At 40.6% G+C, this 23,301-nt stretch overlaps 2 protein-coding genes across 5 annotated transcripts; one reads left to right on the forward strand and one right to left on the reverse strand.

Annotated features, from left to right (window-relative positions):
• The first annotated feature begins 12,843 nt into the window (after positions 1–12,843).
• Positions 12,844–18,702, forward strand: LOC129194008 (transmembrane protein 198-like). Of its 4 annotated transcripts, none has more exons than XM_054798888.1 (5): positions 12,907–13,055; positions 13,677–13,946; positions 17,036–17,611; positions 17,697–17,824; positions 17,906–18,702. In XM_054798888.1, the coding sequence occupies exons 2-5, from the start codon at positions 13,802–13,804 to the stop codon at positions 18,053–18,055; spliced, it is 999 nt and encodes a 332-aa protein (XP_054654863.1). In that variant the 5' UTR covers positions 12,907–13,055; positions 13,677–13,801; the 3' UTR covers positions 18,056–18,702. The 4 variants fall into 4 exon arrangements, with proteins under 4 accessions (XP_054654854.1, XP_054654863.1, XP_054654881.1 ...); XM_054798906.1 differs by having other exon boundaries at positions 12,909–13,055; positions 13,657–13,946; XM_054798897.1 differs by having other exon boundaries at positions 13,023–13,055; positions 13,288–13,946.
• Positions 18,703–19,514: 812 nt separating this feature from the next.
• On the reverse strand, positions 19,515–23,197 carry pym1 (PYM homolog 1, exon junction complex associated factor). The gene is made up of 3 exons (XM_054789413.1): positions 22,798–23,197; positions 20,442–20,535; positions 19,515–20,349 (listed from the first exon to the last, which is right to left on the reverse strand). The coding sequence occupies exons 1-3, from the start codon at positions 22,898–22,900 to the stop codon at positions 19,854–19,856; spliced, it is 693 nt and encodes a 230-aa protein (XP_054645388.1). The 5' UTR covers positions 22,901–23,197; the 3' UTR covers positions 19,515–19,853.
• Positions 23,198–23,301: the final 104 nt, after the last annotated feature.

Here is a 23,301-nt window from a genome sequence, read left to right on the forward strand (position 1 = left end):
TTCCAGCAAACCGCTATTGTCGGCAGTGCTGCAGCATCACAATTTATGAAAGTGAAATCAAGTCTGGCAGTGTTCAAATGCTGACATAGTATAGGTTACTGTATCAGAGATTAGACAGATTTTATTACAGCGTGTACTACACAGAGTAGTACTATTACATTTAGCCTACGTTTAGTTAGGAGGTTGTTGGCGAAACTACACTTTATTACAAAAAAGGAAAAGGATCGTAAGACATTTTCATACAGTGGTTTGAATGCTATTAACTTGGGCAACAAGTAACATACACTCCTGTTTAAAATCTTAAAACCAGTTGAAAAATTGCTAGAATTTGCATTTTACACATTTGGATCTTAATGAGGTTTGTAGTAGAGCTACAATATGCAAAAGCAAGAAGGGGGAGTGAGACAAAAAGCACTTTGAAAAAGTAATTTATTGAAAACAACAATTAAACTGAAATAGGCTGTTTATCAGCTGATCAAAAGTTTAAGACCATCACTCATCACTCATAAAATAACAAAAACCTCTCCAAACCAGAACCAAAAATGTTCTCAGTAGGACTCAGTAATGAGTAGCTCCACCGTTCTTGTTAATCACTTCAAAAATTGGTTTGGGCATGCTTGATGCGAGTGTTTCCAGGAGGCTAGTGGGAACATTGCTCCAAGTGGTGAAGATGGCTTCACGAGGGGCATCAACTGTCTGGAACCGATGGCCATTTTTATAAACTTCCCTTGCCATCCATCCCCAAATGTTCTCTATGGGATTTAAATGAGGGGAACATGCAGGATGGTCCAAAAGAGTGATGTTATTCTCCCTGGAGAAGTCTTTGGTCAAGCGAGCATTGTGAACTGCAACGTTGTCCTGTTGAAAAACCCAGCTGTTACCACACAGACGAGGGCCCTCAGTCATGAGGGATGCCCGCTTTAACATCTGCATGTAAGCAGCCGCAATTCAGTGTTCCACTGAAGGAAAAAGCACCCCAGATCATGATGGACCCCCCTCCACTGTGCATCTCAGGTGGGATCTCCTTGTCATGCCAGTAACGTTGGAAGCCATCTGGACCGTCAAGGTTACATTTTTTCCCATCAGAGAATAAAACTTTTTTCCACCTTTCAATGTCCCATGTTTGATGCTCCCTGGCAAAGTCTAAACGGGCAGTTTTGTGGCGTTGAAGGAGACGAGGTCCTTGAATTCATTTTTTGTTTTTTAAACCCTTTTCCCACAGATGCCGTCTGATGGTTATTGCACTGCAGTTAGCACCAGTAAGGGCCTTAATTTGGGTCGAAGACCGCCCTGTGTCTTGATGGACAGCCAATTGGATCCTCCGGCTCAGCGCAGGTGTGATTTTTTTGAGTTGATTAAGCTGATTCATATCTTTATTGCCATATTGAATATAATTATGATATCAACTCCTTTGATTACCTGTAAACTTTGAAAATGTGAACGTGAAATACTAATCATTAATATTTATAATAGTATTTCAGAGTTTACCGGTTCGATTTAAAATATGTTGTCTGTTTTATAGAAAGAGGTACATCATTTTGACTTGTAACTTGCATGCTGAAAAAGTGTGTGCACCCTGATACACGTGTATAACGTACATAAATACGTATTTTTTTATAAACATAGTAAATATACAGTATATATTTTCCATATTTATAGTAGGAGGGGCCGCACGGTGGTCTAGTGGTTAGCACGTTGGCCAATACAGGAACAGCCTGGAGATCGGGAAGACCTGAGGTTCGATTCTCCCCTGGGCATTTCTGTATGCATGTTCTCCCTGTGCTCGTGGGGTTTCTCCGGGCACTCTTCCAAAAACATGCAAGTGAGGTTAATTGGAGACTCTAAATTGTCCATAGGTATGAATGTGAGTGTGAATGGTTGTTTATATGTGCCCTGTCCAGGGTGTACCCCGCCTGTCGCCCAAAGTCAGCTGGGAAAGGCTCCAGCATACCCCCGCGACCCTAATGAGGATGAAGAAAATGGATGGATGGATAGTAGGTAGAAATCTGTGAAATCAATGACCAAAATAGATGAAAATACTTTAAGTATCACAGCTATCATGAACACTACATGTCACAGCATGTATATAAAACAATAAAATGTTGTCGGAGGTTTTTGGAGGTGTTTTAAGGTGTTTTTAATAGAGGGCTTTGTAGGTGGAAAACGTGGATCCCATTACCTGCTTTGTTAGCTGCTTCATGCTAGCAGTTTTTCTCTATTTAGAACTTCATGTCACACATAAGGATTGTGGATGATGGACACAATTCCAAAAAAAGCACAGTTCTTTTTTCAATAAGAAAACTAACTAAAGTAATTGTAATACTGCAAATAAATATCTGGACATACAGTTAAATCAATTTAACACTGCATTCACCACATTAGCATGTTGTCCCTGTCATGTCATCTTACTTTAAGCTCAACGCAAACCTTCAGTGTGGTATGGAAGTAACTATACATGACACTGAAGACATAAAACAGCTGGCTTCATGTCAGGCTGCTGTGGGAGGTTCCTAACAGTGAATCAATAAGAGGAATAATGGCACCTGTGTTCCTTTTCCAGTGTCCAGTCAGCTCCTTGCCTGTGCTGCCCTTGTGTTCCACCCAGCTGTGTCTGCTCTGTGGGATTATTCAGAGAACATATCCCCTCATTTTCTGTTCAGTCTCAGGTCCATGTCCGCTGTGCATTCTCCACACAGCAAACAAGCAGCAAATTCGCTTCCAGTCGTGATCATCTCTCACAATCACATGAAGGAAACGGAAACTCGGTGGGCAAAAACTACTTACATAAAATGCAAAGAAATACTGTATATAATATATTACATTTACATTGTCCATTAGGCACATATAGTGTAGCTCCATCCCTCTGTTTTGCCTTTATACATGACCATAGCATTCTTTTAATGTATATGTGGATTGCTAGCCTCTGTGTATCTACAGTGTTTAATAATGGAAATATTACAGTAAAAAAATGAAGTCTAAAGTAAACTGCATTTCCCCTAGCTAGAACCAATAAAAGGGATGTCTTGTGACCATTATCACTAGTCAGTGTACTATCCTTTAATGATTCCATTTTGCATATTGTTCAGCACTGCTTCACTGAATTTAACATTCATGTTGGCATTTCTGTATTTTCATTTCCAACAGAAACACTCTGCATACTAAGTGAAGTGGGGAACAATGGCCATGTAATTTTATTCCCACGCAAGTGTTGCCACAATTCTCAATTTACTACTCAGGAAGTATTGCTGGTGAAATACATAAAACCTTCAATATCACAATAACCATCCAGGGAGTCCTCTGGTGAACAAGCAGAATGAAAATATATGTTGTATTCCTGTAGCATTTCTTTTGCCTGATGTATCAAGTTTTCACAAGCCTCTCGTATCGCGTCAAGGGGCAGTTAGCACAATGCACGCATCAGTGAGTGTGTGGATGTTACGAACAGGTTGCTATGAGACTGTCTGCTCATTTGTCCTGTGATGTACACTTCTGTGATGGGCTAATAAAAGGTGTGACCAGCTGCATAAGTGCATGTGTGTTCATATGAATCAGTTGCTTGAGTCACCAACCTCTATTGCCTGGCAGGTAAAGCAGACTTGTCATAGTCTATCTATAAATAATTATAAATAATAATCTATAAATAAAACTACCGTTTAGTAAACAATATAGACACAAGTGTTTTGTGTTCTCAGCCTTCCTGCTGGGATTTTTTTTTTTTGTCAATTCATCCAGAGGAACATTTGTGAGGTCAGATGTCACCAACTCTTTGACCGTTTGAACGTTCTTCCACACCAACTTCCTCCAAGCATGTCTGTATGTACTTTGCTTTGTGCACTGGCACATGGTCCACCACTGTTTACAGTGGGGACGGGGGCCTGCTGACCTCGACTGAGGATATACAGTACCTGTAGTTGGACGATGGAAGGAATACTTTGAGGCCCTTCGCAATCCCACTAACGTTCCTTCCATAGAGGAAGCAGAGTCAGAGGACACAGACTCGAACAGTTCCATCATCGTGGCAGAGGTATCTGGGGTAGTCAAAACGCTCCTGGGGTGGATGAGTTTCACCCTGAATACCTCAAGGGTCTGGATGTTAAGGGACTGTCTTGGTTGACACGTTTCTTCAAGATTGGATGAAAGTCGGGAACAGTACGTCTGGACTGGCAGACTGGGGTGGTGGTCCCCCTTTTCAAGAAGGGTGACCGGAGGGTGTGTTCCAACTCTAGGGGGATCACACTCCTCAGCTTCCCTGGCAAAGTCTATTCCGCGGTGCTGGAGAGAAGTTAGCCAAACCTCGGCTACAGGAGATGCAATGTGGTTTTCGTTCCGGTCGCAGAACACTGGACCAGATCTACACCCTTGCGAGGATACTGGAGGGTACATGGGAGTTTGCCCAACCGGTCTACATGTGCTTTGTAGACTTGGAAAAGGCATTCAACCGTGTCCCTCGTGGTGTCCTGTGGGGGGTGCTCCAGGAGTACGGGATTGGTGGCGCGCTACTACGTGCCATTCGGTCCTTGTACGCCCCTACAACGTAAATAATCCGTTCCGAGAACCTTTATGTTATAGGGTTTTTATGGTATACAAAGCGTAAAATACATGTAAATAGCCTAATCCCTTCCAAGATCTTCCCAAACTCACCCCTTTGGCACTTCGAAATATTCAAAGTCCACCAAATATGGTGGGAAAATATAAGAAAACGTTAGCATAAACATTGTGGAGTAACATTCCAATATAAAATAAGGTAATAAATAAGATTACTGTAAATGAATAAAACTGAAAAACAAAAACAATCCTACCATTCACGAGATGTCTTGATCAGGAGCGCAAGTGGAGGCATAACTGTGTGCTGTATAACTCAGACAATGAGATGAGAGCGTAGGTGGTGCCCCGATAATCAGCCATTGAGATGAGAGCGGAGGCGGTGCCCCGAAAATCAGCCAATGAGAGAGTGATGCGTCAGAAGGCGTCACCAAGTGTTAGTCTGAACTTGCAGCGCCTTGAGGCATTAATAACGTTGATTGAAAAAAAAAAGACTTGCACTGACTTGACGCTTTATGTTATATGATATTTCTTCTGTAATACGAAGCAAAAACTTGAGATAAATTCTTTATGTTCAGTGGAATTTATGTAAAAGGAGGTTTATGTTATGCGAGGTACTACTGTAGTTTTATAATTGTATATACTGTATATATATATATATATATACTGTATATATATATATATATATATACAGTATACTGTATATATATATATATATATATATATATATACAGTGGTGTGAAAAGTGTTTGTCCCCTTCCTGATTTCTTAATTTTTGCATTTTTGTCCCACTTAAATGTTCAGATCATCTGGCGATGACTGCATGCACTATGAAATAAATTAAAACAGGCAGAAACTAATGTCTCATATCCCATCATGTGTTGTATTTTAATGCTTCAGTCTCTGTGCAATGCTCCTGTCCACACTCTGCATGGCCACAGCAAACATTCTGACATTGATTGCTACTTATAACCTTCTACTTTGCTGTGCTCCAAGCATGGCTGGCTGCCGGTCAAATTTAATTATCTAAGATGATTCATATAACGTCATTCCATATACATGCATTGAATCAACTAAAAAAACATACGTTCATGAAACTTTTGTTGATGAAAGCATGCAAGTCAGGAATATGTTATGCTTATCCATCAACAATTTTATCTACAGTAATTTTATCATCTTGCCTCAGACATAATTGGACGCAGAGCTATGTAGACATACATGTTGCATTAGCATTGCACCCAGTCCACCCATGATCCCACTGCAGTGATCATGCATACATCCTCTGTGTTACATAAAAAAAAACCTGACGTCCATTTACATGATCATATGGCAGCAGAAATGATATGGTCAGTTTTATTTTGGAGCTGAATCCTGTCCTCACAAGAAGAAGATAAGAATTCTATTAATAGTCCCACAGTGAAAAAAAATATATAGCTATAGCAAGAGCATGGACAAGACAAAAAAAAAAAACATACCATCATCTAGGAGTAAAACAAAAACAAAAAAAGCAAATCCCAAATCAATTTATGTACAGTCGATTCATGCTAAATGCGCAGGCAGGTGAGCCTGAGCAAAGAAAAAACAACGTAAAATAAATATTAACATTGTCCATAGAACTGTGATATAAATGTATTTTCTGTATGAGTCCAATCGTTTAAAAAAAAAGTAGAAATTGCTGAATTTGCACGTCTCCTGACCAAATACAGGGCAGAAAACCTAAGATGAGGCTGTCACGAGCGTCTCTCCTCGGTTTGCTTGCTTGTCTGTCAGCATGTCGCCAATGATATAATGTTGCAGAAACATTTATTATACACCATGACTTTCTACAGCCTCCGTAATGTCTTAAATGTAAGTGTGGCATCATTATTCTTGCTAATCGGACAATAAAATACAGAGAAACATCACGACATGTCCTTCCAAGAGAAAAAGCCAGGAGCAAACAAATTAAATTTGTTCACTCTATTTTTGTGCTCTGCTGAATGAATGAATGAATTTGACTGTCAAGATGGAGGATTATAAGGAGAGCTCACGAGAAGGTGATCAGACTTTTACAACAAAGTATCAAAACTTTATTGAGAGAAAGATAGGGTGCATGCTTCATATACAAAACTTAAGACCACAAATGTTTTTCAGTTATTAAAAAATAAATAAATGGGACAAAGATGGATTTGAAAACATTGACTTCTATTAACATAAGTGAATTATTCTACTCTTTTTCTTGTTATCGTTGTAATGAGCAACCTGCATGAACATTAAAAATAAAAAGTCAGTGCCTTTATTTGACAGGAGCCAATCATGAGCTATGAAAAAACTCACAACGAGCTTGTCAACCCATTGGAAATTGCAGGATGTCATTAGTCAATATAACAGTCTGATTCACGGTGTACTTACAAACAACATTAATCTCATCACACAGCAACTTTACACTCAAAAGGTATACCTCAGAAATATAACAACAAGTACCAATATGAGTTTAAATTGAAAAAAACATTTTAATGTTTTCTCATAATGCATTTTGTTTGAGCAAACAATTTCATTGGAGGATAAGCAGCATCGAAAATGGTGGATGGCGCTCCAATGTTGCCTCTGTCCACCACAGGGAGCCAGAAGACCCAGAACCCAGAAGGAGGCTGACGTCATTAGAGCGCCCCAATGAATGCGTTGCTCAGATGCAATGCATTATGAGAAAACTTTAAAACAGTTGTTCTTTTCATTTCAAACTCTTATTGGTACATGTCTGTATATTTCTGAGGTATATTCTTTGAGTGTTTTCCAATGGGTTGACAAGCCCGTTGTAGTGCACTGATAGCTCCTGCCAAAGAAAGAGCTACCATTTCCTCACTGACCTATGAGCAGCACAGTATTTAAACAATTAGTAGTAGTTCTGAAGTAAAAAAGACATCACAAGATGAGTATTTAGCCATAAATTAGCCGCATCGCTGTATAAGCCGCAGGGTTCAAAGTTTAAGAAAAAAGTAGCGGCTTATACAACAGAATTTACGGTAACTCAGACATCAACTTTAACAACGACAGCTTAGACTGGCATGGCAAATAATTTACTTTCTCATTGCACAGTATTTGATTGTTTTTTCCTTCATCTAAGACATCATGATCAAGCAAGCATCAAGCAAATTCCATTTATACTCTTTAATCAGAGTAATTTTATTACAGTGTCAATATGTTGTTCTTTAACGGGCCTTCAGAGCGCTCAGGTGAAAAACATTTATTTACAGAGCTAAATGGTCAGTCATAATCAATACTCCCGGCTCTGCAGCCCCAAATGTCATAAACAATTGTGCACACAGAGGCCTTGAGAATCGATTGACTATGTGCTTTCATATTTCAAGGGGGAACAGGTTCAGTAACAATTTGCTACAAATGTGTATTTCATCCAGTATGTTCTAGCAAGAGAGATTACACACTCGACAATATTCCTTCAGGAGAAAACTGTTGTGCAATTTGAAGGAAAATGCTGAAAGATGGATTGGAGGACTCTGTCTTCCAACAATAAAAAGATAATAACTGATTGTGTGGAAAAAAGTTCACTTTTTAGGACAACATAATAAGAGAAGCAACATGAGAACAACCAGACTTCACTCTTTGAAAATACTTATTGATGGGATTTAAAAGCCTGCAGAGCTGTGAGCCTGATCATGATATTTATCTTGTGGTTTTATTGTCATACTGTACATCCTAAAAAGGCCAAAAGTCCAATCTAAGATTGTCAACCATATTCTATGTACAGTAGTACCTCGCATAACGTAAACCTCCTTTTACGTAAATTCCACTGAACGTAAAGAATTTATGTAAACTTTTTGCATCGTATTACGGAAGAAATTCCATATATTTTTTTTATATATTTATATTTATATTTATATTTTTTTTTTCAATCAACTCTATTAATGCCTCAAGTCGGTGCAAGTTCAGACTAACACTTGGTGACGCCTTCTGACGCTTCACGCTCTCATTGGCTGACTTATACAGCACATACGTGAGTTTGTGTGAGAGACAGGCTTCTCCCTTCAACCTCCCTTCCTCTTCATAGTCGCCCTTAAACTAGCTTAAACAATTAAGTTAAGTTACAAATTAAAATTTTGCACACAGCATTATTGTGTAGTGCGTGTGCGTTTGTCTGTGAGACCAGCTGACTCTTAGACTCTTTGAGTCGCGTTTCGACTCAGGCTAGTCCTCCTCCTCCTTCCTGCCGCCACTTGCGTGCTCCTGATCAAGACATCTCGTGAACGGTAAGATTGTTTTTGTTTTTCTGTTTTATTAATTTACAGTAATCTTATTTATTACCTTATTTTATATTGGAATGTTACTGTACTATGTTTATGCTAACGTTTTCTTATATTTTCCCACCATATTTGGTGGACTTTGAATATTTTGAAGGGCCAAAGGGGTGAGTTTGGGAAGATCTTGGAAAAGATTAGGCTATTTACATGTATTTTACGCTTCGTATAACATAAAAACCCTATAACATAAAGGTTCTCGGAACGGATTATTTACGTTGTAGGGGCGTCTACTGTATTTCATGTTACTTGTATTTGTACACCTTCTAAGGAGATGGCTTCGGGGTTAAAGAACACACACCGAGAGTCAGGATCTGCACATTTATTTCAGCTGTTCAAACGTCCACGTTATGGCAGGCAACACGCATTTCTCCCTGTGTGCGTTTCTATAAAGAGTCCAACTTGCAACAGCAACCGTAACAAAAATTATGTTCCACAAAAAATGTAAACAAAACCAAAAACCCACAATATTTTAAATCAACAGTTTCACACAGCTACATAGTCCCCTCTGAACTTCTCAAAACTGCGCTAAAATAAGATAAAAGTGCGGCTCAAATTAAAAACAGGAGCATGGTCAGTTTCAGACTCAGGAGGGTTAGCAGACGTTACAGCTGAAGCTACCTGAAGGACATTTGCTCTGGCCGTGTTTGTATTGGATTTCTTTATTTGCTGTTCTCTCTAGTGCTCATCAATGACCTCCTGTACATCTGTGAGGGATCACTTAGCAATGGGTTTGCACTTGAACACACAAACTAGGCTAGGATGGGGACAGTTCTTGATGAACATGACAGCTATTTCTGCATCCATGTTATCCATCCTGCCTCCTTGCTGTCTCAAACATCTGTCTGCTGTCTACCAGGCTCACTTTTGACAGGCCAGTGGTTTTACCTGACATCACTGTCATATCGGCAGCATCTTGTGAGAGCTGTTTAGGGGTAGCTGGTTGTTGACTGGTTATCAAACATCGGTATCGGGTTTTTTCCCTATAATGAAAGCCGAAAAAGCCCTTTAAGCGGCAAAGTCGCAATATTGCTGAATTTGCTGCTACGGTGCCTCGTGCAGTTAATTCTTTACACCAGGAGATGGCGGACATCTATGTAACTTAATGTGGAAGAGGTGGCGGCGGGCGGACGTGGTGCTGGACTCCTCGGCGGAGGGTGCGCGGCTGCCGGATTTCTCGGATGTTTGCTTGCGCAAGTTGTGCAGTGTTGTCTGCGGCCACATCAAGAAGCTAGTTGCTGATACTGTATCCAGTGGCTTCTCAGCAGATGTGTATTGAGATGGATAGATAGATAAATAGATAGATACATGGATAGTTGGATAGATCAGACGGATCACGTCAAATTTGTTGTGCAATAATACATAATAAATAATAATAATACATAGTAATGTAATAGGTCCAGTCCAGTAATTCCACGACAGGAGATATGTGATAGTTGATATCGGTTGATATCTGAATGGGAAATTGAAAGTTGGATAATATCAGGATATCAGATATCGGTAAAAAAGCCAATGTCGGACATCCCTAGCCTTCATATTATATTTCAGATGTTTATTTTTGTAGATGTGAGCATTTTGTCATTTAATTTAGTAAACTGGGTAACAAGTTATCTTCCAAATGAAAGACAGCAGTCAAAACAATGGCATTCACTTACTTTTGTAAGCATATGTAAAAATATGCATTTTTTCTTAGCTATCATTAGATTGTGCAGGTATACCTTATGAGAGTAAAGGCATCCTACATTTATAGTGGTTAATTGGTTCCCAACCTGACCGCGATAAATCAACATCAGCCATATAGGATTCAATGTTAATAGTTACGGCATTGAAAACCTGTTAATAACTTTCAAAATACGTTATTATTAGAAGCTCTGTATACATGAAATAACACGTTATAGTCACCTTTACACTCCTATTATTCATTGTTTGCAACACATTGCACAACTCTTATGCTGCAGGGAATCAAGACGGCCGCTAGCTAGCAAACTAGCGAACGAACAAGCTAGCGAGCTAACCAGTTAACCTTGAATTTTATTTTTCTTCTAAACTTAAGAAGCCCAAAACTTACCACTTCCACACGGAATGGGAGGACAACTGTTTTTCACTCTATTATGTCTGACATGCCATGACTGACTCCATGACTTGAGGCAGTGTTAAGGTAATGTAATGTAATGTTTTGTGTCATTACTGCCGCCCAGTGACCAGAATTCTACATGTCACTTGTATTTCAATGTTTTGACTAATAACAGACCATAATCTTCCACGAAACAGCCATCATTTAGTAATTCAGGAATTTCTGAATAAACGCGATACAGCGAGGGACGAGTGTACTTTTATTTCCCTCGCGTGAAACACTCCCATAGAGAGTTAAATGATGAAAGAGGAGGAAGTTTATTTTGTGATGAGGTGCCATTTCACCAGCTCCATCAGCCTTATTGAAGCTCGGTCATGCCGCAGTTGCGTTGCCCTGCTGCTGTTTTTCATTTTCTCCTTATCTCTTGGCACTTGTTCTGCCTCAGCCATTAATTTGTGTGTGAGGTCGGACAAAAAGTCTGTCTTCAGACAATATTGTACGCTATAAATAGACAGGAGCAGTTTCACAGTTTTAGAATTAAAAGAATGCTTGCTTTGTTTCCTATTTTAACAGTAAAAACAACCAAAAGCCGATAACTTGGCATTATTTGTTAAAGTGGCTGTTTCACACTGTTCATGGCTTTTCACCTGAAGTTAGCTGGGATAGGCTGTGGTGGATTGATGGATGGTGTCACTGCAGAAGCCTTGAAAGCACAATGACAAATGGACAATTAGCAATGTCCTAGTCCTTATGTCCAAGCCTGTTTTGCAACACACTTGTTGGGGAATTACTGGAGAAAAAATACAAATGCTTGTTATATTGGCTGCGGGAGGATTTTGTTGTTAATTTTTGTGATAAAAGACAATATTTGAAATTGGACGAGCAGCATTTGGTGTCAGCTGCCCACTAGATGGCAGGCTGCACGCTCAGAAAAGCTGCATTAATGTTTTTTGTCCACCCGGTGGCAAACGACACGCTTAATGTCTCTCAAAACCTGTAATGCCTAGCTTCCCAAAGTGGGGTAAAAAATTGTCATAGGGCGTACGTGAATAAAAATGTTAATTAAATTATGGCGCAATGAGAATGGAGCAGCAAGGAGACAAAGTGTGAAGTTGTCCATTGCTATCGTTGGTTGTGTGTATTTTGGCACTTCGAATACTGCTTTATCGTAATTGTTAAACTTTCCCCTTCAATTTGGTGTTAAATTAATGTGCAGACTTAAACCATAGCCAGCATCAGTGGACAAAAAAGTGTAGCTCAACTCCAATCCATTCAAACGGATGGATGCCAACATCAAACTAGAATAAAATATACAGTATGTAGGATGATTACTTATCTGTTTACAGTATCAGAGCTCATGTGAAACTTTATCAAAATGTGACCATGCAAAATACTCTTTTTTTTCTACATGGAATTACTATAAAATTAATGAACCGATTCATTATGTTGACTGTTTCAAGTTAACATGAAAAGGTTTATGTTTTTTAAATGTGCAGGAGTAGGGGGTACAGTACATGGCTCCATGGTTAAATGGCTGAAGGGAAAACTGAAGTTTGGGAACCACTGCTGTAATGTACTTATTTAACAACCATTTTATTGTTACCATTTTGGGACAATTGATTTTGAAGCAGTCCATATATCAAAAACAATTTACAAGGGTTCTGTATAAAATGGGATGGAATTGATATGGATTACTGTATAATAAGAATAAGGGTGAGAATATATCTATTTATTTAGTAGGGATGCTCCGATCAGGGTTTTATGCTGCCGATTCCGATACCGATCATCCAGGGCGGAAATCGGCCGATACCGATCACATTAATTAATTATACATTTTTCAATTTATTTACGATGAGTGCTATTGGCCAGACTGTGAAAGCTCTTCAGGCGGATCACTGTCATCCAACAGGGGCAGAGTCCGGTGCCGAGGAGGATTATGGGTAGTGAGAGCTGAACTCTCAGGTGGCTCGGCCTTGGACTTGGCAGCAGCCTCGAAATGTCACTGGAGGCAGATGGTCTCTCCCCCAGAGTCAGCTGTTCACGAGTGAACACCGAGGACGTTCGCAGAGGAAACACACACAGTGCTGATGAACTCCTGACAAGACTGCTGCGATTTGACATTTTTTCTTGCCTCATTCCAGCTGCAGGTAGGCTACTGTTATTGCTTTGAGAACATCATTGTTTTGTGATCACTTGCATCTTTTTTATTTATTCATATACAAATCCACTCACTTATTGCTGAGAGAAATACGAGAAAGACTTGCACGGAACAAACTCATAGAAAATGCATTGGAGTGAATGTGTTTCTGTTGAGAGGATGGTTCACCTTGCTAAAGCTCCTCTAATACCATCTGCTGAACGTCAGCTCTGCCTCAACAGCTTATATGGATCTCTTCACACTAATAAGCCAAGACCAGTGTAAACATCATGGTAAGAAATTGGCTCCAGTTTGTAAAAGAAACAAATGGTGCCACATGTGGTTGCTTGTATCACAATTCTCAAACAGTGCTAAGAGTGCTAAGCCACATGCCAGGATCAATATGCTGCTGTGTGTCACTTCCTATTCTGCATCCTGCATGTGAACAAAAGAAGCAGGGGAGAGAGGAAAATGGTAAACTCAAAGAGGAACCCAAGTTTCTCTTCTCCTTCCTTCACAGGGAAATGCACGTATTCCTTTTAGTGACAACATGAGCTTTGCTGAGATGCAATATGCCTCACATGGATTAACAGTGTGGCTCGCTGGAACAGCTTTTGTACTCTTTCTGCAGGTGGACAGCAGTATAAAAGAGTTAAAGATCCTTTCATCCACACATGTGGGCTTGCTCACTCCATGATGAAACAGGCAGTGTCACATGCTGAGCATCTGTGCTGGAAACAGTAATCCTCCTCCAAGATGGCAGTCACGTCACTGAACGTTACTGAGGAGCCAGTTGCTGAGGTGGACATATGCATGTTTGAGATTGATAGCAGCCACGAGGTCATCCCGTCTATTGTCTGCTCCGTCTGCCTTTCTTTTGGACTGATCTACTGCTTTTTTGGTAGGTAAACATTTTAGAGTCTACCTTGTTCATGAACATAACTCGTGGATGCACAGTGAGATCAACTATGATCCTCACTGAGCTAAACTGAAGGTGGCTTGATTTTGAGTTATTTCAAATAAAAGGAGCAAATCACAGCATGGCTGATAGAAATAAAATTATATTTGCAATAGAAATCAAAACACAAAATAGTTTATACTGTATAATAAAAAAAAGTTTATTCTCATAGTTTACCCTTAACTTAATAATAATACAAACAATAGAATGAAAAATAATTGCTGTCTTAGCAATTTAATCAAGTTATTATGCTAAAAAAATATAAACACTGATCGTGACATATTTTCAAAGTTAGAGCGTAAAAAACCTGTTTACGACCTTCTACATACATTTTTTTTAACATTATTATAGCCCTCTAGGCATGAAATAACATCCCTACAGTCACTTTTACACTCGTGTTACCCAATATGGTAGACAAAATGAACCATTTAAAACAGGGGTCTCAAACTTGCGGCCCAAATCGTATCTTGCGGCCCGCGACTGGACATCAGAGTAGTGTAACTGCAGCCCGCAACATCCAGGCAAGCTCAGTGTTACTTACATACTTACAGGGGCAAGTAAACACCAACACTGAACTAACAGTGGTGTTATCACATGGATGTATTGTGAAATGTATTGTATCGTGAGGTACCCTGAGATTCCCAGCCCTACTCCCAATACTTGATGCGGCCCAGCCTCACCCAGACTCTACCTCCACTGGCCCCCAGTGAAATTGAGTTTGAGACCCCTGATTTAAAACATTTAAAACAAAGCACTCGGAGAGAGCAGTGCTAGCGCCTATTTCTCCTCTACATTTTGTGGGTCAGTTTTTTAATATTTTTGTGCTTGGGGAGCTGAGTGGGAGGCGGACAGGAATTAACATTGGGGGTTCAAAGTTGAGTTTTAGTTTGCCGTGTGTTACGGTCGCAACAGTAGCCCATGTTAAGGATTATTGTGCCTATTGTGAGATAATTCAAGCCATAGCACAGGTGCATTTTATTGATGAAATTTTCAAAGCACAGAGATACCATCACATGCATAGTTGTGTGCTTAAAGCATGGGTGCAATGTGGCCCAGCACAGATCTACTAAGATTTTGCATGAACAATTGATTATTAATTGTAATTAATTTAAAATACACACAATCACGGCAAAAAATGAAATTCCACAATAAAATTGCTATCTGCATAGTTAGAAACATAAAGTAAGGAAGACAAACACAGTGAAGAGTGAGTATTAAACACAAAATGCTGTAAATAATCTCTAACCTGTGAAAACACACTGTGATTATTACCGGCCCCTTTTTCTCTTATCTTTAGTAAGTGTAGTAAGTGGCAGATGTAGTGTGGGTTTAAGGTGGATAAGCTCCAATCTGGAGGCAGATCCCTCATCTGAGTGAGGCGACAAAGGAAGTGACACGTGTTGGCCGCCTGACTTCCACTCTTTTCACTCCTTATCAAAATTTTAAGACCAGCTGAAAAATTGCAAGAATTGACATTTTGCACTGTTGGACCTTAAGCAGGTTCTAAGAAGAGCTTGAGCATGTGCAAAGAAGAAGGGGAGTGAGTTAAACTGCAATAGACTGAAATAGACTTTAAGACTGTGGCTCAAAAAGCCCTGAAACCCCCCTTAAATAACAATATCATTTTGAAAAAAAAACTCAGTGATGAGTACCTGCGTTAATCATTTCAAAAACTGGATATGTTTGGATTTGCTTGATGCCAGCGTTTCCAGGAGGCTAGTGGGAATGTTGCTCCAGGTGGTGAAGATAGCTTCACGGAGGGCATCCACTCTCTGGAACTGATGTCCATTTTTGTAAACTTCCCCTGCTATCCATTTGCAAATGTTGTCCATTGGATTTAGATACGGGGAAAAGGCAGGATGGTCCAAAAGAGTGATCTTATTCATCTGGAAGAAGAGAAGTGGTTTGTCAGGCGGGGCCTTGTGAACTGCAGCATTGTCCTGTTGAAAAACCCAGATCATGATGGTGCACCTCTACAGTGCAGTGTGGAAAATATCTCAGGTGGGATCTCCTTGTCATGCCAGTAACATTAGAAGCCATCAGGACCATCAAATCCTTTTCTCGCAGATGCCGTCTGATGGTTATGGGACTGCGCTCGACACCAGTAACAACCTTCATTTGGGCCGAGGATTGTCCCGTGTCTTGACAGTGAAATTTGATGGTGAAATTTTTTTGGGTCTATCACTTGACTTTTTTGTTCCATAAACCTTCAGAATTTTAAAGAAGTTGAAAATGACGCCCCACATCCAGCCTCAGCAGCAATGGTGCGCTGCGTGGGGCCTTGCTAATGCAGCTCAACAATGCGACCGTGTTCAAAGGGAGAAAGCTTTTGTGCTTACTCAAAAAACTTTTTGTCTCACTCACATTTCTTCTTTTTGCATTTTGCAGCTCTACCTAGAACCTCCTTAAGATCCAACAATGAATGTAAATTCTTGCAATTTTTCAGCCGGTCTTAAAATTTTGTATACGATACTTGAGGCAAACCCCGACGTATTGCTTCCTCTTTAACTTCTGCCGGGGTTTTGTGGACACGCTTCCAGCAGTGTTGTGATGAGGCGTGAAACCTTTGGACTCACACTTTAAATCACGTGACAGTCTGCAAACACCCTCTCACCGCTCTCACAACTTGAAGAAGGCTTTTAGTAGAATTATGACTGTACTGAAAGATTACATTTTTATTTATTCTCATTATTTAAAGCAGCACAGGAAACATTTTTATTCATTGATTTTCTACCACTTATCCTGCTCAGGGTCACACCTGACATTTCCAGAGAGCTCAAATCTAAATCAACTTGTGATATATAATAACAAGCTTGGATTAATATAATATTATTATAATAACAAGCTTGAACAACATATAATAATAATAACAAGCATTACAGTATGCTGGGATAGTGCATGCATTGTGTACCTTTTCAGACACTGTATTTGAAAAATAAATGAGAAGACACTTAAAATATTGCTAAAGTAAGAATCTAAATGAGAAATGATAGCTATTATAATTATATACCGTATGTGCGTTGTCTTCCCAGGGTACCGCTGTTTCAAGATTGTCACATTCTTTTCTGGCTTCATGTTTGGATCAGCGTCTGTCCTACTGCTGTACCACAATGAGCCTGTGCTGGAGGCTCACCTGGGGGCTGAGGCCAAATCTGGGATTGGCCTGGGCATGGGGGTGCTCTGCGGCCTGGTGACCCTGCTGGTGTCCACCTTGGGGATCCTCTTGTGTGGCCTCCAACTGGGCTGCCTGCTCTCCTCTGCCACCCTCGTAGTCGTCGGACAGTTTTACAGCCTCACACCAGCGTGGGTGCCCTTGAGTGCCATCATGGCTGCCAGCATTGCCACAGCTGTGCTCACACTGCAGTGGCAGAAACTGTTTGTCATCATGTACACATCAGTGTTTGGTGCCATCACTGTGATGCTGTGTGTGGATTACTTAGTGGGAGCCTTCATGCTGCCTGATCATGTGTATGATATGTTTTGTCAAGCGACCCCACTTTCACTATGTTGGTTCAATTGGGCAATTAGTGGAATTGGCCCGGCTTTAAGTCTTACAGGCGTGGCGGTGCAGTGGAAGTTTACCGCCAAAGGAGCATCACATACAGAGGGTAAGGCGGGCTGTTGTTGGTCAAATATACGGCTGTCCACTGACACTGACACTAATATTTGTATCCCCCTGTGACTGCTCCCCAGCTTCACACAAAAAAATGAAGAAACATGCCAAAAAGCATAAATTCTCAGAGTCTAGAAGAAGGCCACCACATTATCGTCAGCGTAGGCCTCCACCTCTAAAACGCTATGCCGGGGACGTCCTTGCACCAGTCAGTGTACAAGCAAACTAAAGGGAAGATCAACGTTCACCATGTTTTAAAATAATCATTGTAGCTGTCCTCACTTTCCAGAGTTACCTCCGCAGCCTGCAGGAGCGCCAGATGGGAACAGGCTCCTCCAGCAGCAGTGTCAGCACCATCACACACACTCTCATTGACTTTGACTTTGAGACCGGCTCCATGGTGCCTCTGACTGCGACCTCGCCAACCATCATGGTGTGAAGGAGCAGTGGAACAGATGACAGTGCATTAAACATATCTGAGGGGTGTTCATCGCGACTGACGATAGTCCCATTCTTAGGCTTCATGCATGCAAAGATGCTTGAAGAGAATCTGTCAGTATGTTAAGCCATACTGGGGTATGCTTTGTTTCACACTACGGCAAATGGACAATTTCACTACACTAAAAAGCTGCAGTTCATGTCACATGATAGATAGATAATTATAATTAAATGGCTCGAGACAGCCACTGTATGGTGGGAGAAAGTTAGGACAATTCCAAGGGCCCCTGGGGAGCCCAATGTGAGCCTACAATTAATGTTATTGAAATGGAGCCTTGCAGGCTAGAATGCAAAAACGCATAGTTGTTTTATCTTAAAACACTTCATACTGACTTGGACTTGGGAAATCAGCATGCCGGTCATTATCATTGTCAGAATGGTGTGCAGTGCTTGCACAAACTTTACCACACACTAAAATGACACATAAGAGGTCATATCAAACATACAGGAAATAAATTCAATGACTGATCGATTTTCATTCAGCCAGATGTCCAATGTTCCAACAGACGTATGAAGTCACTTGAATATATGCAATTCATTTTAAAAGTCATCATGAAACGTATTGCTTCCACGCACCTTCTTGTCTTGTATACTGTATTCTTTTTCTTACAATAAATACTGTATATATGAAAGCCTCCTTGTGACATCAATGAATTTCGGCCCTATATTGGATGTGTTGAATCACTGGTGACCCCTGGTGGCCATGTTGAGAGAGCGTGATACCTTTAAACATGCACAGTAAGTAACATATTTTTAATACACTAGAGTGTAAAGTATTTTTATTCATATTAAAACTTTGTGAGTATTGCCATCGTGATACGAGGAAACACAGATGCTTCCTAGCTGCTTCAGCCACATTGACTTTTAGCCAAATCTGCCAAAATATCCATACGTTATGACATTCTACGCATACTTTCCGCAATTTGAAATACTTCAAGCAATGCAAAACATAAGTACTTCCATCCAGAATGAATCTGTATAGCATATATATTTCCTTCTTGGTTCACATGTTGTGCACAGGCGTGTATTTAATATGGATATGCAATTCAAAGTAAATCAGCTGCTTCTAAACAAGTTCTCGTGTACTATAAATCAAGTTGCAGGGGAATTTAATGTACCACAAAAGCACAGAATTGTGGCATTGACACCATTATAGCCAGGAGTAGTGTGACAGTCATAGGACACACACACACACACACAATCTATTTACTACCACTTAAAGGTGAGAAGGGTCTTTTAAGTTACATACAATGTTAAATTCTCCACAATTTGGCTCCGGCAAACTGAGTCCCTCACTTGTCAACTATGACTACAGAACAGTAGGTCAAGACACTAAAGGTAGGTGAGGTCAAAGGTCTTGGCTGCTTGTGTTCACTTTTAACTAAAAAAGCAAAATGAAATCATTTTGTTGCAGCATGTAGTTTTAATTCATGGTTCACATGGTGCTTAAACTGTCATTGTTCTAAAAGCACACAGGTCAACAAGTACTTTCTGGTAAGCACACAACATGTTTTTGAAAAAGGTACAAAATGGAAAAGAGAACACAAAATTTGTTTTTAAAAAAGATGTTTCGAAATGAGCATCAGAGTGTGTAAGTCCTTGATGGGGAAACTTGATGTTCATCATGAAGTCCACATAGGTAGAATACATTAAATGGAGGCTGGAATCCTAGCTGCTCTGTTTCCTTTGTGTCAGTATGAAGTATATGCCAGACCAATCCAAAGTGTTCGTTCAGTGCTTCATGAGTCACGCTCCAGCTGCTCCAACTCGTCTTGTAAAGCCTTCGCCCTGGCTAACTTTTCCAGCTGATCCTGCGTTGGCTGTTTTATCTCCCCCGAGTCTACTTTCTGCTGCAGCTCCTCCACCTGCCTCAGCTTCTTTTTCAAATTCTTAATCTTCTTGGCTTTTTCTGCTGCACTGGAATCATCTGACGGCACTCCACAAGCAGCCGCCACTTTGTGTGAAGGCTCGCTGCCCGCTGAGATGGTCGCGTTCTCAACAGCGACAGTGAGCGATGCTACATCCGGGTTCTCCTCCGGCTCCTGCTGTTGCTGCTGTTTTCGTTTTTCTTTACGTTTCATGTTGCGTTTGGCCGACTTGGAGAGACCAGCGTTGTCACTGTCTGCACATCCCGGGATTTTTTGATTCTGCTTTGGTGTTTCAGCATCAGATGAGCTCATGCCTGGTGGAAGGCCTGGTTTGTTCTTAAAGAACTTCACATATTTGTTTTCATACCTGAAACAGAATGAGGGGATCTTAAAATAAATTTTAAAAAACGCCTTGTCTTCTTTACACAAGAGGAAGTGTTTGGGAAGAAGCTCACTTACACTGGGACCTCTTCCTGGGGGACGTAACCGTCCTTCACCCGTCGTGGTTTTCTCCATGTGCCGTCAGGTCGCTGAGTGGCGGCAATATATTTTCCTAAAGAAAAACAGTAAATACTTTATAGGAAGCTTGTCAACAGTTATTGGTGCGCGAGTGAGACCTCACCAAACTGCACTATGCTCCACATAGCAAACAAGCTCAGTATGTCTGCGGTCTGGAATTAATTCAAAGTTTCACCTTTTTAGTCATTTTGCAATGACTATAAAGGTTTACATTTTGCTCTTTGCATGTAATGCAGCTCCACCTAAATAGTAGCACAGACTACAAGTTGGAAAAAGGTGCCGCTTTCCAGCGACTGCAAAATCAGCTACACATTGCGCCTAACAGGAAACAGAATACCAAAATAAGAGCATAAAGTAGGAAACAATGTGACAACTAAGGAAAACCAAAACTAAAGTCCAACCTGTCATGCAGAACATAATATAAAGCTTGGTTATACTAGGGAGGAGTAAGGCGTCGTCCATCAATAATTCTAATCTAAAATCACACTTCAGGAAAAATCCCTCATAGTCGCTCGCAGCGTTTTGGCACCTTTTGTATAACTTGTATTTCATATTGCAGCATTTGTTTATTTGTTAAATGCATTCAGGAGAAGAAGAATTGTGTGTTTATTACGAGACTTCAGTTTGAGGGAAGAGCTGCTGCTGATATCCGTATCGGTTAAGAGCGGTACCAGTAATGAAGCACTGGACAGTATTGAATATTGAAAAGAAAGCCCAACATCGCAAATCTCTAGTATTCATGCTTGAACAATACAAGAAAAACAAAGTGCGATGTCCGAGGCAAGGAAAACAAGTGACAATAACCACAATAAAAAGGACCACAAAATACGACAAAGCATACATAGTAGGGATGCGAGTAATAGAGTAAGTAGGTAGTGATTGATATCAGTTTGAAAAAAAACATTGTGCATCCCTATTACGTAGCCCAATGAGGTTTGTATATCAGTAATACATTTTTCATTTCAATCTTTATTTATTCAGGGAAAGCCAGTTGAGAGCACGCTCTCTTTTCCAATGACGCCCTGATGCAATATATAGTGGTCACAAAATGACCACCTCAGCGAGTGAGCAGTCGAAACTGTCAGGTATGAAAAACTCTGGTCTGAAAAAATAATAGTTTAGAATACCATGGCTAGCCCTTGGCTTTACCATGAACTCGGTAGGAAAGGAGGCCGGTGTGTGGCTATGTCTTAAGTAAAACTCTGGCAGCGGACAGAGAAACCAAAAAAATTAAGTCGGCCACTGAAGACTTTAAATCCCAGTTATGTTAATAAGCGATTTGACGTGTTTTTTTTATCGTAAACTGCAATAAAACACAGTAGATATCCCATCTTAACATGGAGCTAGAGTTAAGAGTAGTAGTAGTGATATAAAGTTTGAAGCCCAAATAAAGAATGTGCAGTGCAAAAACGGCTCACTGCAGCCACTAAATACATCCATCCATCCATCCATCCATCCATTTTCTTATCTTCGTCAGGGTCGCTAGGGTATGCTGAAGCCTATCCCAGCTGATTTGGGGCAAGAGGCGAGGCACACCCTGGACTGGTCGCCAGCCAATCGCAGGCCACTAAATACATCTCTTTTCCTTTTGTTCTAGCAGATGTACTGTGCAGCGACCATTGCCACCATTCCACTAGACGCACAGTTTTACAAGGCTTTGAAAATTACTGTGCCATGGGGTGTCACGAGACCCTCAGTTCACAAGATGAGACGATAGCCGAGCTTGGGTCAGCGAGAACGAGACAAGACAAGACTTTAACATTACTTTTAAGAAAAGTAGAATGAAAAAAAATATGACAATATATTGCAGTCTGCTAAAATCATTTTTACTACGTTACACTCTTCTGCACTCTGTTTGTGTATGCTACCGGCCATGCCTCCACCCACCCAGGTAAAGAGACTGAATGACTGACCAAAGGGCTCAGTCCGTTCATGCCACTGTTCTATGGAACAAACACACCGAGGCGCTGAAAGCAATGCACAGAGTGAACTCTCTTCTTGCATGTTTGGAGGCGAGAGATGCGGAAAAACAGACTTGCATCCACATGGCAATATATTGAGGCAGGCAAAAATACAGTACACTTCAACTTGTATGAGACGATAGCAAGATGCTAACTAGCGGCTAACCTCTGAGCAAAAACAAAGCTTGCTCCAAAGCAAAGCGGGAGCGTTGCTGATGGCAAACAGCAGGCAGATGGATATAAGATAGTTACACCAATCAGCAGTTGCTTATTAAACATTTGACGGACATGTTTTACATGTATTGAAATGGATGTGCCACATGCACCAGGCTTACCAGATTCATCTGTAACATAAGGGGTTGCCATTTTGAAGGGCTCTCCTCCACTCCTCGGGTCAGTCCAAACGTCTCCGCAATCACCTCGTTCCGGCGCAAACATAAACTAAAAGTATTTTAGCAGCATAAAAACATTAAATTCTTCTTTTAAGTGTCCCCTCTCTCTCATGACGTTAACTAGTTATTCAAAAAAAGAGCAGCGAAGTATAGCTGGCGTTACAGAACGGGCTGAGCCTGTGATCGGGTAAGACAGGGTCACAAAACAAGCGAACCATTTCGCTCCACCGCGGAAATGACGACATGGATTTGGAGTTGCCAGGTTTGAATCAATAGCTGCTGTAGTTCATACCAAAGATTGCTGCGCTGCAAAACACGTACAATTATTTAATTTCAGAATACATTAAGTAATTCAGTGTGACACTGTGTATGCATTGAAAAGTTATGAGAGATCATCGATGGAAGCCACTGTTCCCCCATTCTATTTGAAGTTACGAGAAAAAAATG

The sequence above is a fragment of the Dunckerocampus dactyliophorus genome, chromosome 1, assembly GCF_027744805.1.
Source record: "Dunckerocampus dactyliophorus isolate RoL2022-P2 chromosome 1, RoL_Ddac_1.1, whole genome shotgun sequence".
Lineage (NCBI taxonomy): Eukaryota > Metazoa > Chordata > Actinopteri > Syngnathiformes > Syngnathidae > Dunckerocampus > Dunckerocampus dactyliophorus.